Source organism: Stenella coeruleoalba (genome assembly GCF_951394435.1).
Source record: "Stenella coeruleoalba genome assembly, chromosome: 16".
Classification (NCBI taxonomy): domain Eukaryota; kingdom Metazoa; phylum Chordata; class Mammalia; order Artiodactyla; family Delphinidae; genus Stenella; species Stenella coeruleoalba.
The window spans coordinates 13,863,208-13,877,028 of record NC_137162.1 but is presented as its reverse complement, the minus strand read 5'-3'; the positions used below and the strand labels follow the sequence as shown (position 1 = coordinate 13,877,028).

Sequence of the window (13,821 nt, the reverse complement as noted above, 5' to 3'; positions counted from 1 at the left end):
AATATCTAATATTTATGTACACATATATGTGTATATGTGTGACTGCTGAATAATGGGGGAATGCTGGTTAACTGAGTATTCTAATTAATTGATATTCTGCTGTTTTATTGATACTAAAAATGTATTTATTCATTCATTCATTTATTCAACAAGTATTTCCTGAGAGCCTACCATAAGGCAGGAGTTTTTCCAGGTGTTTGAGATACACCAGTGACAAAAAAAGGTCCTACCCTCATGGAGTTTACACTCTAGGAGGGGAAGAGAGAAAATAAGCATATATATAATAAATAAAGTATGTAATACGTTAGAAGATAACTGTTATGGGGGAAAATGGAGTAGGGTAAGGGAGAATCAGAGTTTAAGGGAGTTGAGTTACAATTTTAAATAGGGTGGTCGGGGTAGGTAGGCCTCATTGAAAAGATGACATCTGAGCAAAGAAATGACAGAGGTGAGATAGTGCAGCTACTGGGGGAAGGGCATCTGAGGCAAAGGGGATAGCAAAAGCTGGGGTGGAATGATTCTAGGCCAGAGACCAAAGTGGAGGGTGGAAGGGAGCGTAAGAATGGCAGGGACTCTGTGTGTGTGTGTGTGTGTGTGTGTGTGTGTGTGTGTGTTCGCAATAATGTAATGCATTAGAGCCTACTGTGATTGATATCCTCCCTTGACCTTGATTCCCTGTCAAGAGCCGATAATACCACTCACCTGAAAAACACTACGGTGGTGTCGCCACAGATCAAAATAAGGGTGCCATTACCAGAGAGCAAAGGCACTTTTTAAAAGCAAAGGGAACATTTGCACTTTTTAACTGCTGATCTGACTTCAAAGTGACAAATCAGGTCTATGAGGTAAGACAATGTGGTTGCCTCTACCTTATGGCTAGTATAACAGAATGAACCTGCTAGCCAAAGCCAGCCAGAAACAGCCTGAAAATAACCCTTTTCATTCCTGATAGCTAAACCTCTTTCAGGGAATCCTGAGAAATCCCATGAGTTTTTACTTTTAAAGCTTACATATGACTACATTAAGTTCTTTTACTCAGTAAAAAGCTAGGTTTAAACATAAATGAATGAAGCACGTCTGGGAAGTGAATAATTACCATGTACATACAGAAGACACTTGGATTCATTTGGATAGTCTAATTGTACTTAAGAAACACGTTTTTCAGAAAGGCACTCTTCTTTGGTAAATGACTGTCAATATGAAAATGCATGGCGTTAGTTATTTCAGCTAAAGCATGTCAAGAACTGAATAATCAAGCATTAGATTACAAAGTTTAAAAGTTAATACAGCAGCACAGAGTATTTGTATTAGTGCTTTAAGTAGATAAATTAAATAGAAACGTGTCTCTTAAACAGTCATTGAACAAGCAAGATGAGAAATAAATTGAGCTTCACATAGGCCTTTATGGCATCTAACAACTGTGTCTGTCAACAAATGGATCCTTTTCACTGTCAATTCAGCACACATTTTGCAGACCTTGGGTCTGCAATTATTTCATTTCCTTTCTTGGAAATGTAATTTCCACTTACTTTTGGAGAATAAAAGGCAGACAAAAGAAGGAAGGAGTTGCAGTATTTTCTGATTAAGATTATCTGTGTAAAATGGTAAAGGAAAAAAAAATCTATACACACACACTATAGCATTTCTCAGAAACTAAGTTGTCTCAGCCAAATTGCTTTTGTGTCTGGATACTGGTTCAAATGCAGCCAGACTGTTGGTGTCAAATTAGGTGCTAAACAAATTTAACAGGACAGACGAAGAATGAATATAGATCATTTTTCTGTTAGAACTGTTCAAATGACTCCAGTCAAAAGAAAGAAAACACATGACTGCAGGAGAAAATGTACTTTTTAAACACAATGAAATTAGATAAAACTGTAAATCAGCAAAGAAGGTCATTCATTCCAAAAGAGGGGAAAAAAGTTAATAGTACCAATAAGAGAAACGCAAGACTGGAAGAAAATACCAGTTGGCAAAAATAGATCTAAACTGAATCGCAACTTCATTTGTCCAGGCTTCACCTTTTAAACTAAGACAGGTACAGCTACAAAAAAGGGTTCTTTCTCCCCTGACAGAACGGAAAATCAAAGGTTTAATTAACCATGATTACAATATTTGCTGATCTGATTTGTCTCACCTCTTCCTTTTCTTTATGTGACAAACCAGCTGACATCCTGGCAAGAGAACTAAAGCAAAACTAGACTAATTTCAAAAAGAGCTTGCCATTGTTATAAAACAAACTGATCCTCCACCAGATCTGTCTGAAACACATTCAATAGCAGGATTAATTCTTTGTCAATCAAAGTGCCACTTTCAAGCCATATATAGGTAACTCTTTACATAGCGTGTTTTCAGTCTCAGAATAGAGCAATATTAAGGCACAACTTTGAGAATTAGAAAATAAGGCTGTAAAAACATACCCTTCAAAGTAAGTTTGAAGATCTAGTATCTTCTTTGGCTGCTCATGAACCATTAAGAGGGATGATCTAAGTATTTAATCTTGAAAGAATGATTAAGTGTCTTCTGATGCTGAATAAGGATCATCCAAGTCAATTCTTTGTGTAGAAGAAGAATCTGATTTTACCAAACCAGCTTAGGGATGGAATTCTCTTTATACATGTCTGCTTTGCATCAGAATAAGACCTCTAAGCTAGGAGCCTGGAATCAAAAGTTGGCTCATCAAACAGAGGAAGAAGAGTATTTATTGGCTAACCAAATTGAAATCTCTATCTAAGGAGAAACAAAGCAAAGTAACACACAAATTAGTCATCACAGATTCTTCTACACACTACTTAGTAAAGAGCATCATTACTTACTGAAATGTAACCTTGGAACTTGTGCATCCTTCCAATTTACACGACCCTTCACCTGGCTCAGGTGTTGGGGGGGACGGGCTGTTGAATTCTGCCTCCAGAGTTTTCTTGTTCAAGGCTGTTTTTGTTACACTGGATACAGAACCCAACACTGGCATGGATTTGGACTCTGAGGTGGCTAATATTCCAGTTGGACCTTAAAACCAAACACATACCTCAAGTTTAATAATTCTGTTCGATGCTTATTAATATGGTACTGAAAAACAGATGAGCTGAAAATCCCTCAGGAAGTGAAAAGGCCAAGTTTTGTTAAAATTTCAAGAGCATGCTGGAAAATGCTCCTATTAGAAATCTGCTCTGCTTTGGTGGTACTCCTGCTTTTCAGGACCACGCTGAGAAATTGTGTACAGACCTTTAACAAACTCTAAAACCCCAGGCCATGGTTTCCTCAACTGACCAGAGTCCTTTAGTAATACTGGAACTGTGAAGTCTTTACTTCTCACAGAGCATGGCTTTCTGACAACTCTACTTGAATCATTTGGCCTCTCAAGAGTTAATTCTTTCCAAAACTCAGCTCTGATTTTAAACAGAAAATGGAATGATGTCAAAAAGCTCTTTTTAAAAGGCTCATGAAGGCTTCCTGAGCCTTGAATAGCTTTTATGAACATTTTCATTTTAATGTGATTGAGAAGTAAGTGGGTTTATTTCCTATTAAAATACAGACACAGGATTATAAAAATTAAGTGGCAAAGAGTTTGGCTGTTTACCTTTTGGACTTTTCTGCTCTTTGGGTAGGATCAGAAAACTATAATAGGGCTTGTTACTACAATTATTGGCATATCAGTCTAAAACTTCTATGCATTGAAGCTAAGCTCCATCATTACTTTTTTTCTATCTTCAGTTAGGAAGATACTATCCTAGACAGTTTTTTCAAAGCAAGACTCTAGTATGTCTTTCTTGAAACTTCAGAAGGAATCCTTTTAAAACGAAGCAATTTATGAAATGTCACGAATGTACAAATAAAATTAGAACGTCTAAAAAAATAAGCTAGAGAACAACCCTGAAAGGTGAGGCTAAAAAAAAAGCAAAACTTGGGCTTCCCTGGTGGCGCAGTGGTTGAGGGTCCGCCTGCCGATGCAGGGGACACGGGTTCGTGCCCCGGTCCGGGAAGATCCCGCATGCCGCGGAGCGGCTGGGCCCGTGAGCCATGGCGGCTGAGCCTGCGCGTCCGGAGCCTGCGCTCCGGGGCGGGAGGAGTCGCGGCAGTGAGAGGCCCACATACCGCAAAAAAAAAAAAAAAGAAAAAGAAAAAAAAAAGAAAAACTTGGGACTCTCTATATCCTTAAGAAATGTCAGATCATCTCCTAAAATGGAAAGGACTGGTGGGTACAATCCAAAATGCTAGCTAATCCTTGATTATTAATATTAGGCTTTGGAATTTTATTCTTACATTTGTATATGAATGTGTCTGATGCAGTATAACAAACATATGAACTCCAAAAATGACGTTATAATTTGAAAAACCTATCTAAGAGGGGCTGGGAAATTGTGCAGCCATTCTGTTACTGCAGCTCCTCTAGACTTACTCCACGTGGGAGACACAGATCCTCCCTGGTCTGGTAGAAAGCCTCAGCTCACAAAGCATCAGTGTCTGCCTTTCTCATTTATTTCTTCTGTACCGTCTGAGCAGACAAATTTGTGACATTATAGAATATTCTGGTTCAAAAGGCCCTTCCCTCCTGCCTGTGACAAGCCTCACACTGCATGGGGATGTGGGGGTAAAGAGAAAAGGGCAGAAAGATCAAGAAAGTTCATTCGTCAAAGTATAAATATGAAGCTGAACGTAAGATGTGCTTCAGAGCAGCTCTGCTCAGCCCTTGGGTAACTGTTGACTGCAATACTATAGCTAGCTTTAAACAATCTGTCCTTGTAGAAAAGCAAGATCTGTTTCTGAATACACACCAACGCCTGCTGCTGTTCTGCAACTGAAGCCAATTCAAAAGGAGGGAGAGTGGGTGAGCTGAGCCAGAGCTGTTATTTTTCTTACATACAAAAAGAAATAAAGAAAAATGCCTAATGTTTAAGATGATGATGATGATGAACACTATTATTATTGCATCCTATTTAAGCAGTCCAATGTTTTCCAAGAGGCACTTGCTGCTCTTAGAAATGTCAGTTTTGTAGCCCACAGTCTAGGTAAATCAAGGAAATACCAGTTAGCCCCGTAAGAAAAATTCTAAAGAAAAAGGTGTTTCTGTGGCCCCTGAGGGAGATACTAACTTGGGATATGAGTTCTGCCAACCTCAGGCTGCCTCTGCCTCAATTATGATGTTTCCTTTCTCCACTTTGTAATCTCACCTTTAGCCTTTCCATAACCCTTTGTGTGCAGAAGAAAAAAATCTCAGAGATTCAAATGCACCTGAGGAACAAACCTATCAAACTTCTCTCTGTAATTTGCTCCCACTATGCAGTTGTGCTACTTTAGCATCTTATTTGCCCCCTGGAATTTTCATTTTCTCATTCCATGACCTTTATAAAAAGATTACATAGTAAATACCTCTGCCAGTTTGATGCTTGCAAAACATTTGAACCATGTAAAAAAAATAAGTTATTTCTTTTACTAGATGATAGAGTTTGTAAGTTTGTGTCCTCTCTATCCCCCCACACACCCTTTTTTTTTTTTTTTGGCTTTGGCTACTAGGGAGCTCAAAAGAAAATTTCTGCTCACTTACAAGTCACTCCCTTCAGTATGTTTCCTCTCCATCCTGCCAATTACACAGTTCTTATTTCTCTATCCAAATATTAATGATTCTATTGAATATGTATCACTTATTCTAACTTCCCTCAAATGATATCTTGAATATTTGTATACTGGTGGAATATAATCAGTAAAATGAAAGAGTCTCACCATGTCCATAAAATGTGTTCCTACCTTTCTCCACACTTTGAAATACTCAAATCTTCATATTGACTAAAATAAAAATGTTTCCTCATTTCTCCCATGGAAAACTAACTCTGAAATAGTGAGTGCTGCAAGTTTGACTAAGTGAGTGAAGAAAGAATGTTTCTGGAGGAACAAAAAGGTCAGTGGCAAAATACAAAATGTAAATGACAGAGCACAAAAATGGCATTCGCAAAGTCCTAAAAATTAATGAAAACTACATGAATACTTTCAGGATGAAATGCTGGAAAAGTCACAGCACTAACTCACAAGTGAATAACAATTCATTATGGAGGCTGGTAAATTCTTGTAAAGCGAACATAAGGGGGAAAAAAGTCTCTTACGGCATCCCTTAGTTTTCCTGAGAGTTGGTTATTTGGGCATGGGGTGGTGGTAATTCTTACAGGATACTAACAGCAGACTTTCTAGAACAAACTGAATGGCTAATTTTTTTTTTTTAAAGAAGGGCACAAAGTCTTCATCTTTTTATAAAAACGGTTTGGCTGATATTATGCTGCTTCTGGTTCAAGGAACCAATTTACTCCATTGAGTAAATCCCTACATGAAAGCTAGAGCTTGATTATCAAAAACCCAAATCCTTAATATTCTAGCAATTTAAACTTGATAGACATGACAACAATGCAAATTTAAACTGTTACAATAGACTAATTGGAGTTGATTGAACAGAGTCTAAAAGATTCAGTACATTAGCTGTGGTTGCTATTAGTTTTAGTTTAGGGGAGTTTTTCAAAAGCAGCCTCCTGGCAACAAGGGGAAAACCTCATAAAGGTTTCTGCTAATTCCCATGATCAAGCTTATGGAAAAAAAACTGAAGACATACAAAGTGAGTTCTGAAACACACTTTGAAGTCTAATACACGCATATCATGATACCAATGCAAACTGTGATCTCAAGATGCTCAGATGGTCATTTATAGTTGATGACAGAGCTGGACTTTCTCATTCACTTGATTCACAGGCAGGGACAATAAACTAAATGGATATGAAAAATAAAGACGATTTCTTTGCATTTGTAACTGATTTGTAATTACGACTATTATTACTAACTATTGTGCTCTTTGTTCCAGGCACAGTGCTAAGCAATTTTTATATATTGAAATATATTGACTTAATCCTTAGAATAATCCTATGAGGTGGTGCATTTATTATCCTCATTTTATAGATGAAGAAATTGAGGCACAGAGAGGTTGAGTAATTTGCTTAAAGGGCAAGCAGTAAACTGCAAAGCTAGGATTCAAACTCATGCCTTCTGGTTCCGGAGCCTTTACTCAATGCTACATTGTTGCCAAAGTCCATCCCGGATGTCTTTACCAAAGGGCATCTTGCCTTAAGCAAACAAGATCCATAAAAGCCTGATTCCCTACAAATAAATAAACATACCAATAAATAAAAATACATAAGCACTCTTATGAGATACCCATTAAGTACCTTTGCCATCCAATACTTCTCATTCACATAAAAAAATTTAATAATAATTTTTAAAAGATCATTTTATGTTAAAGAGACACTTAAAGGAAGATGCTTCAGAGAGGAAGAGTAGAACCGTGGAAAATTCAAACCAGCTTACTACTGCTATCTGCTTCTGTTGTCAACTTTCTGCGACGCAAAATCCTTTCTAACTCAGTTTCACTGTTTTCAATGTGAAGGGATTTTAAGCTTCTTGAACTAGTGGATTTGTTAAGTGTCCCCTAAAGTGAAAACAAAACAAAAACAAAAACAAAAAGGTTAATGTCTTAATACAATACACAAAAGAATATAAAAGTCAAACCACCAAAACATTACCAGAATTTGAATGGAATTAGGAACTAAAATGAATTTGCTATATATGTATTTTTAATGTGCATATCTTTAACACACAGTGTTGGATCATTTAAGAAGATGCTACTGATGATGTAAGATGTTAGCTTTCGTAGCAAAAGAACAGCACAAGAATACCTCTTGATGGGCTAACTATATGAAATTCAGTGGTGGGAAGGTACTTGCACATTGATGATTAAGATTCTGATGTGTGTTGGTCGACCACGCGGAGAAGAAAACAGATATACTGAACTCACCTTAGAAGGTTATCTTGACATGGCAGCCATGAGTTACTGACCCAAATCCTTGCGGCACTGAAAAATGTGGCCGATTCTTCAGAGAGAATGACCCTGGCCGCACACCTGGTGACAAGGCGTGCTGCCGAAGGAAGCACATAACGCTCTCCGGCGGCCTAACCCAGGAGGTGCTACGCGGAGCACACCTCGCTTCTCTGTGAAAGAGCAAACGCTACAGTCTACAGGGAGGCAAGGAAGGGCCGGCGCCGTAATCCCACACTCCTGAACAGAGGAGGCAGTGAATGAATGGATTACTCAGCACCCGGAAGACACTGAAGGAAACAAGAGATGCCATAAAGCTGTGCTCCTGCTGAAAGGCGTACTGACTTTCAAGAGGACAGAGGAAGACCCAGGCAGTGCTCCCCTGCCCTGGCTCCTCCAGGAAGTATGTTATGGAGGGAGAGCTACGGTCTTCTATCTCCATTACCAGCCAAGTGTTTGTACAGAACACTGGGTGACACACTTCTTTGTAGATTTAAGGGGTAAGGATTTAGCACCCCACCATTACAAGTGGTCCATTTTCTTTTCTAAGAAATGCCCCCTATTTCTTTGAAAGAGCCCTCCTCAGCTGTGCCGCAGGCTTAGGGGGGAATAAAAACCCAGCTGAACCACAATCTTTTGATCAGAGAAAATCAGAACCTCAAGTCAGGTATAACTTGCCAGACTTCAGGCCAGAGTCGGAAGGCAGGCTTTGTCCACCCAGGCTAACAAGTAGGCCAGCCTTTGTCACTTCAGCTCACTATGGGCTTGCCTGAACGCTGCTCCCTGCCACTGCCAACTCCCTGAAAGATTCTAAGAATCCTACTAGCTAAAATGGTAACTCATGTTTCTTCTTTAACCTATAAAACAAAAAAAGTAGCTTGTAAAATTAGGTAGTTACAAATCTCACATGATATAGGTTACTATGTTGGTTCAGTTAGAAAGGTGTTTTTCTCCCTAACTGCACAAAGTTATAGAAAAGCAGTCTGTTGCTGGGAAAACTGACCAACAAGATTAGGAGATTATATTCCTCTGCTGTCAGCTAGCTAACCAAAACTGATGTGTAAAATTCTTAAGGCTCATATTTTAATCAGGCATCTGATACTTTCCCCCTGGAAGAACCTCTTTCTACTTTGGATTTATTGCAAAAATTCATAAAATACATTAAAGGAAAATCATATTACATGTAACACTATAATAGCTTATTTTATAATTTAAAAAATTAGATGATTTCTTTATTTAACAGTTAACAATGCAGATCTGTACCCACTCATCAAAGAGTTATATAGTAAGGTAGGATTAACACTGATAAGGTAACGAAAACAGAACTAAAACCAATTCAGATAAATTTTTTTTAATGCATTAGAAAAACTATTCCCAAATCATTTGTGTTTATAATTTTTAAAAAGTTCTATCATTTGTAAACAGAAAAACTTATGGCCCTTACTAAAATCACTCAAACTACCAGACTGTTTGAACATCAAGGACATTCTGTGTGATTTTCCCAATGGCTAGAGTTAATTCAAGAAAAAGATATGTGTCTGTGTATGTGTGTATGTACATGTACATACACATACACCTTCCAAGGATATCTTTTATTGAAGAATTTACCTTTCACAAGAGTCTCTATTTTTGTTTGGATAACCGCATTACTTCCCCAAACTCCTGACTGTGGTGAGCTATCCTCTCATCGCACCTGATACTGAAGGAATTCATTTTCCAAGTTCTAATCCTTGAATTCCCAATTTTTTTCTCCATTCACTGACCAAGGCGGTTGACTAGGTTAGTATAGGAGCAAACTTTAAATATGGAGGCAATTATGGAGGAAAGGTTTCTGTATGGATCTCAACCGACGTGATAAAGGAGCTCAGCTAATGAAGTACCAAGACTGTCTTAATTATCTACTTATATTATAATCATAAAATTAGAGAAATCACAAATCACCACGTGGTACATACAATTCCTTCACTTCACAGAAAAGAGAATCCTATAAATCAGTGATCCTCAGCGTTTTGGGCCAGGTCCCACAGTAAGTCAGTGATAGGGCTGGACCTTGAACTTAACTTTTCTAATTTCTATTTCTACTCCAAACCGCTTTCATCATTTAACAGTCTTAATCCCCATGTTAGATAAATGTTCATAATACCAACAACTCTAATTGTCAGGGAACAAAATTAACTATTCAACAATTCCTGGGTAATTTGAAAAACTGAAGATGTTCAAAAAAGACCTAAAAGTGAATTTTTAAAAAATTGTTCTGTCTCTTTGATTTAGAGGCAACTGAACTTGAGAAGAGACTTTCTGATTAATTTCTGTTGATTTATTCTTTGGAAATGCCCGTTTCCACTTAGAGTGGCTTTTAAATGGCTGGTGTGGCTCAAGAGGTTTGCGAAACCTAAAAAAAAAGAAACCCTTGTGTGACTATGAGAAATAGCTATATATTTTTTATCCACAAAATACACAACTTTAAAAATTAAGTGTAAATAGACTTGGAAGAATAAGTTCAGTCAACATTGAGACTTTAAAAATTGGCTTGAAAAGTGTACAACTCCCCCAAACACGAGATGTGTTTTCTACCCATGTGCTAAGTTTCAGCAGTAGGCTTACAACTCAGGTCACTTTCATTGCAGTAAAAACACCCCCAGACTGAGTTCATTCCTGGTTTCTGTTTTGCAGTAGAACTGAACACAGAGCTTCTTGGTTTCTTGGCATCTCTTGGTACAGGTGCTCACTTTCCACTTCAGTACACAATCTGTAGACTTTTTATGTTCTTTTCATGTTTGTTTCTCACATGCCACAACTGTGAGGTTCGTGTCATGTACTTTGCTGGGTACTAAATTCTGATAATACTAATAGTCTGAACTCCAGCAAGAAGCACCAATAGAGCCCCATCTGATAGGGGCTTCCTTTCTCTCCTAAAAGAAGTATGGTTTATTGGCCCCAAGTGACTGGGAGTTACAAGTGATCCATCATCCCTCAAGGGAAACGTCTGTGGTAGTAGTGGAAAGTTGCCATTTGGCACAGAAGAGTAGGGGAGAGCATCGTGAGTTCCACTTTAAAAAAATTTAATGCAAAGAATAACAGCTATTAGTGATACACATTAATGCCATGTAAAGTAGAGAAATCTAATGATAAATCCAGGACAAAAGAGGATGAGGGCAATTTGAAGAAAAGAAAGATGTTTTGACAATTTTTATAATTTGTTAAGTTATTCCACAAAAATCTGTTCACAAATTTCTCTCCTTGAAGTGGCACAAAACTATAGTGAGTATGATTGTATAGTGAACATGATCTTTAAAAGCAATGCTGTGATTTTCAGTAAACTTGCTACCAACCAGCATTATCAGCAAGTGGGGTAACCTGGGTAATCAAATATCATATGTATCTCATGTAGATGTCTGATTTTTCAAATAAACCTGACTTAAAAAACAAACAGTGAAGTTTACTCTTTCACTGAGGATCAGAACTATGACCCTAGAACCTCCAAATGCCCCTGGGGGCATTTTCATGAACAAAAATTAGCATTACAATGTAGACACAACAAAAAGGACTGTCATAGGGCATTCTCCTTAACAGAACACTGGATAACAAAATTTTCTCACCAAAGAATCCATGAGATAATAACTACATACTTTTTCCATGGTTTTAATACTTTATTCTGTAGGTAGACCACTACTGTTAGCCAGTGCTACACACCTCTCTTTAGTATTAATTCCACTCACCTAAAAACTACAGCAAACTAATTAAGCCATTCCGAGTTAAGTCTACTGTTTCATGCTTGATGAAAATAATTTTGTTTACCACAATTATGTGGATGTCTGCATGCAATGCATAATTAGCACAGTAACAACGAACATGGGAATATTAGCTCTACCTCCGCCCCCATGTTTGTTGACTTACTGTGCATAATAACTGGTATTGAGACTGTAACAAGATCTGAGAATAAAGCTCTTAGTATCCAAAACATTTTCTAAGTGAGGCATTTGTCTCCGACAGAAACTGTCAGACAGGGCAGTACTCATTTATTTTGTTGGCAAAATCTCATACTTTGGAAAGAAGAAATATGACTAGAGATGGGCATTAAGCATGTTCTCTAACGGATGTGAATTACTTTTAGAAAATGAAATTCGTAACATAAAGAAAGGAACTTCTATTATCCAAATTTATCATGACTTTTCAAAACTGTGAGAAAAGCAGACTATGACTCTGATGCTAAAATATTTGGGGAGAATCTCTGATTTATACTTAGGTGCCAAGAATTCCACTTTCATGCCCCAAAGTTAAGCACTATCCATGTGAGAGACTACTATACAATATACTATTATCTACTACCTTTATCGTAGATTTACTTATAAATAAATCTACTGTAATCTATGTATAGATTTACTTATAACATTATTTACTATATTTATATTTATAATATATCTACTATATAAGCATGTACTGATCCTCACATCTGGCCAGACACTTTATCTTCAAGTTGTAATACAAGTATTGGAGAACAAGAACAGGAAACAATGATTTGCGGGAAAGTGTACCCATTCTTTTAGAATAGAAACAGCAGAGTACTGACACATTATTAACACACCCAATGGAGGAGTCCACAGCACAGTCAAGTAAACTATCAAAAGTAATGAGGCTTACTGTAAATGGAAATCAAATATATCAAAACCAATTATTCATAACAGTAGATTTTTAAAATATTCTTCCATTTTCCCATTAACTAAATAATAAACTGAGATCTATTCTTACCAGTATTCCTTTTAGTTCATTCACTGCACTTTCAGAGCCTTTTGAAGATTCTGGCTACAATTGTAAAAAAGAAGAAAAATGACTGAGTAATTCAGTTTTAAGATACCCAACAAAGACTTTTACATAGCAAAGAGTTGGTGGCTTATATTGACTACATTTTTTAAATTAGGTTTATGTCTTACGGTTAGTAAAAAATATTAGACATGCTAATGCTCCCAAGGAGCAGTTAAATAGAAAATTAGGTAAGAGCCAAGCTACCATCTTCTACACATCATTTTGTTACCTACTATCATCATATGTAGAAAAGATCTGGTAAACATTAAATTTCAAAGATTTAATTCCAAATTATTCAGAACATTTTACAATAAACTCTTCTTCACTCTCATTGCTGGACTTGAGCCAGCAAACGAGGACTAGGAAGGCAGGAGTGCAGAGCAGAAAGCAAGCAACAGGGCAGAGCACCTCTCAGCTCCGTCAGCTCCAGGCCAAGGCCAGCTTACAGAGGACTGGCACGTCTAGTTTCATGAATTTCACAACCGGGATCACAGGAGAATGTTAGCATCACCAGCTACCAGAGTAGTAAAAGACCTCAGAGGGCGTGCAGTCCAAGTACTTCATCTTACTTATGAGGAAAGTTACACTTTGAGGAATTCTGTATTTGAGTCAGGTGTCTCGATTACAAGCCCAGTTCTCATCTGGCTACACCACGAACAAAATAATTTGAAATGAAATTCTGGGTAATACCTGCCTGCCCCATAATACCACAGTCTTTGTGGACCCCTCAATGAAAAGATGGCTGAAAAAAAACCCTCTGATCTTCCCTGTACCACTTCCTTTCACAAAGGAGATGAAGAGAAAACCTACAAGACACAGTGAAAGGAATCACTCAGGCCTCTCATTCCTAGAAAAGAGGCAAGGCTAATCTTTCATCAAGAGATGGGAGGTGAATAATGGCAACCTATAATTCTTTCCTCTCAAAAGATAATAAAAGAAGAAGATCCTATTCCAATTTTTAAAAACGTACAGTTAGAAAAAGTGAGAGAGAGGTTTGCTGCTCATGTACAAATTAAACTAAGGTGTTCAACTTTCATAGCCTCCGTTTTCTGTGAAATACACATGCCATCAGTGGCAGTCACAAGTGCCAGTCAAAAGCTCTAAGACACTAATTTTAACCACACCAGCACCACCACCAACATCAAGGAATTTAGTAATACGCAGTTAAA

At 37.6% G+C, this 13,821-nt stretch overlaps 1 protein-coding gene across 6 annotated transcripts in view; it reads right to left on the bottom strand.

The window, feature by feature from the left end:
* The window catches only part of SHTN1 (shootin 1), a gene marked incomplete at its 3' end in the record, with an annotated part of 157,797 nt that overhangs the window by 13,506 nt on the left and 130,470 nt on the right, over positions 1-13,821 (bottom strand). For 5 of the 6 annotated variants that reach the window (XM_079899745.1, XM_079899747.1, XM_079899744.1 and 2 more), the window contains 3 exons: positions 12,599-12,652; positions 7,342-7,462; positions 2,817-3,009 (listed from right to left, as the gene is read on the bottom strand). In XM_079899745.1, coding sequence (XP_079755871.1) covers positions 2,817-3,009; positions 7,342-7,462; positions 12,599-12,652 — 368 coding nt within the window. Of the gene's footprint in view, positions 1-2,812; positions 3,010-7,341; positions 7,463-12,598; positions 12,653-13,821 lie in introns of those variants that run through there. The other variant, XM_079899748.1, reaches the window with a different exon arrangement.